The 2496-nt window shown below is 36.3% G+C and overlaps 1 protein-coding gene across 1 annotated transcript; it reads right to left on the bottom strand.

Annotated features, from left to right (window-relative positions):
* Positions 1-660: 660 nt before the first annotated feature.
* Positions 661-2156, bottom strand: LOC132165499 (transcription factor HY5-like). Its single transcript, XM_059576098.1, has 4 exons — positions 1871-2156; positions 1581-1773; positions 1265-1421; positions 661-1177 (listed from the first exon to the last, which is right to left on the bottom strand). Exons 1-4 carry the CDS (start codon positions 2073-2075, stop codon positions 1106-1108), a joined length of 627 nt encoding a protein of 208 aa, XP_059432081.1. The 5' UTR covers positions 2076-2156; the 3' UTR covers positions 661-1105.
* Positions 2157-2496: the final 340 nt, after the last annotated feature.

Below are 2496 nucleotides of genomic sequence, written 5' to 3' on the forward strand. Positions count from 1 at the left end.
TGTTGATTAAAAAAAGGGTAAAGTCCACTTAACCCCTTTAAACTACTACTCCAATGACAATCTACCCCATAAACTATTAATTGCGACAATTTATCTCCCAAACTACCAAAACAATGACAATGTATCCTCAATTTTAACAAAATGACAAAATTACCCTTATTAAAATAAAAACAAAAATACTAATTTTTTTTTTTTTTTTCCAAATTCTTAAGGGTATTTTTGTTTTATTAAAAATTCTATAGAGGTAATTTCATTATTTTGCTACCATTGGGGGGTACATTGTCATTGTTTTAGTAGTTTAAGAGTTAAATTGTCGTAATTGATAGTTTGAGGGGTAGATTGTTATTGGAGTGATAGTTTGAGGGAGTTAAGTGGACTTTACCCTAAAAAAAAGTACTATAAAGAAGATGAAATTAACCATGGAGTCCGTCTATGCGACTGCTATAAATTTTTATGAGCTAATATTTGGGTTCTAATGCTTCAAAACTCGTTTTTTGAATTCAAAATTAAAACCTAGGGGTGGAAGGTTAACCATTTAGGGATGATATTACCTTAAAAGGATTCGGTCATCCTAAATTTGGTGCTAATGCCTCAAATTCGGTCATCCATAATCTCCCTTATAACCTTTTTCCTCTTCAATTAACAAAAATAAATAAAAAATAAAAAAATGATAGACACTTGGCTGACTCAATTTAGCAGCCGAAAATCTCTACTCTTAACCATGGTATTGATTTCTACCATAAAGCAATATATATATATAAAGAAAGTAACCATGTTGTTAAAACTTAAAACCCACTGGTCTTAACAAACCCTGTCTTTGGTAAGAAATAACGTTTGTTAAGACCAAGGGTTTAAGATATTTGGTAATACATATATAGCTCAGGGAAATCTGTGATTCACATTTGTCTAAAGAGAAATGCTAAATGCTGCATTCCTATTTTACCTTGTTCACGTGGGAGTGCATATTTTACTGTATTCACGTGGTTAATCCAAAAGTTGAATGGCACTACACGTCAACTCAATAAAATGGAGTGTGGTTTTTAGCGTTACTCTTATCTGAAAGGGTCTCGGAGAATCCTAAACAAAATGACCTTATATATGCTTGTCAGCTCTGGCTAAACCGATCCTGCTTCGGCTCAAAACTTTCATCATTCTTAGGCCTTGTGTTCATAAGAACCTGTTGGAGAATAAATTTAAATTATATATGTATACCATGTGTTTGTGTAAATGCAGCACTGAGAGAGAGAAGTGATGGAAATCTCACCTTCCTAAGCATGGTATTTTCATTGATTAAAGTTGAGATCTTCTCTTCTAACTTGGAGTTTCTGTCCTGCAATTCATTGGCTCTTGATTCCAGCTCATTCACATATACCTTCTTCCTTTCTCTGGCTTGCTGAGCAGACACTCTGTTCCTAAGCAACCTATAGTAAGAGGAGAAATGTTATGTTATTAAAGGGGTCGAAGCATGAATATGAAATATATTGAGATTTAATATTAAATTAATTAAAAAATAATAAAACTAGTGTCCATTCAATCTGGCGCTGAATCTCTGCATATATTGAGATTTAATATATATATACCTCTTGAGGCGTCTATACTCTTTGTCAGCAGGGTTTCGTCCCCGGCGGCGCTTCCCGGATAACCCAATCTGGCGCTGAATCTCTGCATTTTTCTCATGCTCATTGTGGCCGAAAAGATTTGTCATGCCAGAAGAATTCATTGGCGGTGGAGCCTCCACGTCAGGAACTGTGAACAAATCTTCATCGCTGGATTCTACGGAAAATTAAAAAAAAAACAACAACAACAACAATCATAATGATTGATAATAAGTGGAAATTAATCAACGTTTAATTTTATGCAATGCACCAACCAACTTTGCTCTTCTTGTGGGGAAGGAAAGACCGGGAGAAAGGGCTGCTGCTGCTGCTGTTGTTACTGAGCCTCCTCCAAGTAGAGGAGGCGGCGGTGGCGTCGTCCGCCATCTGAGCTTGTTGCTGCTCCTGCTGCTCGTTGGCGGATTCCGGCAGGGAATTAGTGGCCTCACCATGATCTGCGGCGCCTCTGGGAAGAGACATATCTCTAGCTAGGAAGCAAGCTCTTGTGAATGAACAACAAAATATTGCAGAAACTCAGATATTCGAGTTGTTTGGAAGGTATAAAAAAAAAAAAAAAAAAAAAAAGTTTGGTTGATAAACGAACACGTTGAGGTTGAGAAAGCCGCCACTTTTCTTTTGCCCTGCCTGCCCTATTGGAAAAGTCAAAAGTGAAATAAATATTGCGATTTTGACTCCCTGATTACTCAGACTATTTTCTTCTGGAGGAATTGGAATGAAAACGACCCATGAAATCATCTTCTTCTTACCAAAAGACAAATGATAATCTATTATTATAATAATATTAATGAGAATATGTAGTGCACGTCAGTTCCTTCATCTATAATCTATAATCTATCATCTATCATCGTTGGTTTGGTGTGGCTCCTGGGGTCTGGGGTCC

Source organism: Corylus avellana, chromosome ca1 (genome assembly GCF_901000735.1).
Source record: "Corylus avellana chromosome ca1, CavTom2PMs-1.0".
In the NCBI taxonomy this organism is placed as follows: domain Eukaryota; kingdom Viridiplantae; phylum Streptophyta; class Magnoliopsida; order Fagales; family Betulaceae; genus Corylus; species Corylus avellana.

Bases quoted from the DNA above. Each gene is read 5' to 3' on its own strand.
- LOC132165499 (XM_059576098.1), bottom strand. From the start codon at position 2,075: ATGTCTCTTCCCAGAGGCGCCGCAGATCATGGTGAGGCCACTAATTCC. The intron at 1,774-1,870 runs GTTGGTGCATTG...AATTTTCCGTAG, and splicing joins CCACAAGAAGAGCAAAGTTG to AATCCAGCGATGAAGATTTG. The intron at 1,422-1,580 runs GTATATATATAT...CTCTTACTATAG, and splicing joins GAGTATAGACGCCTCAAGAG to GTTGCTTAGGAACAGAGTGT.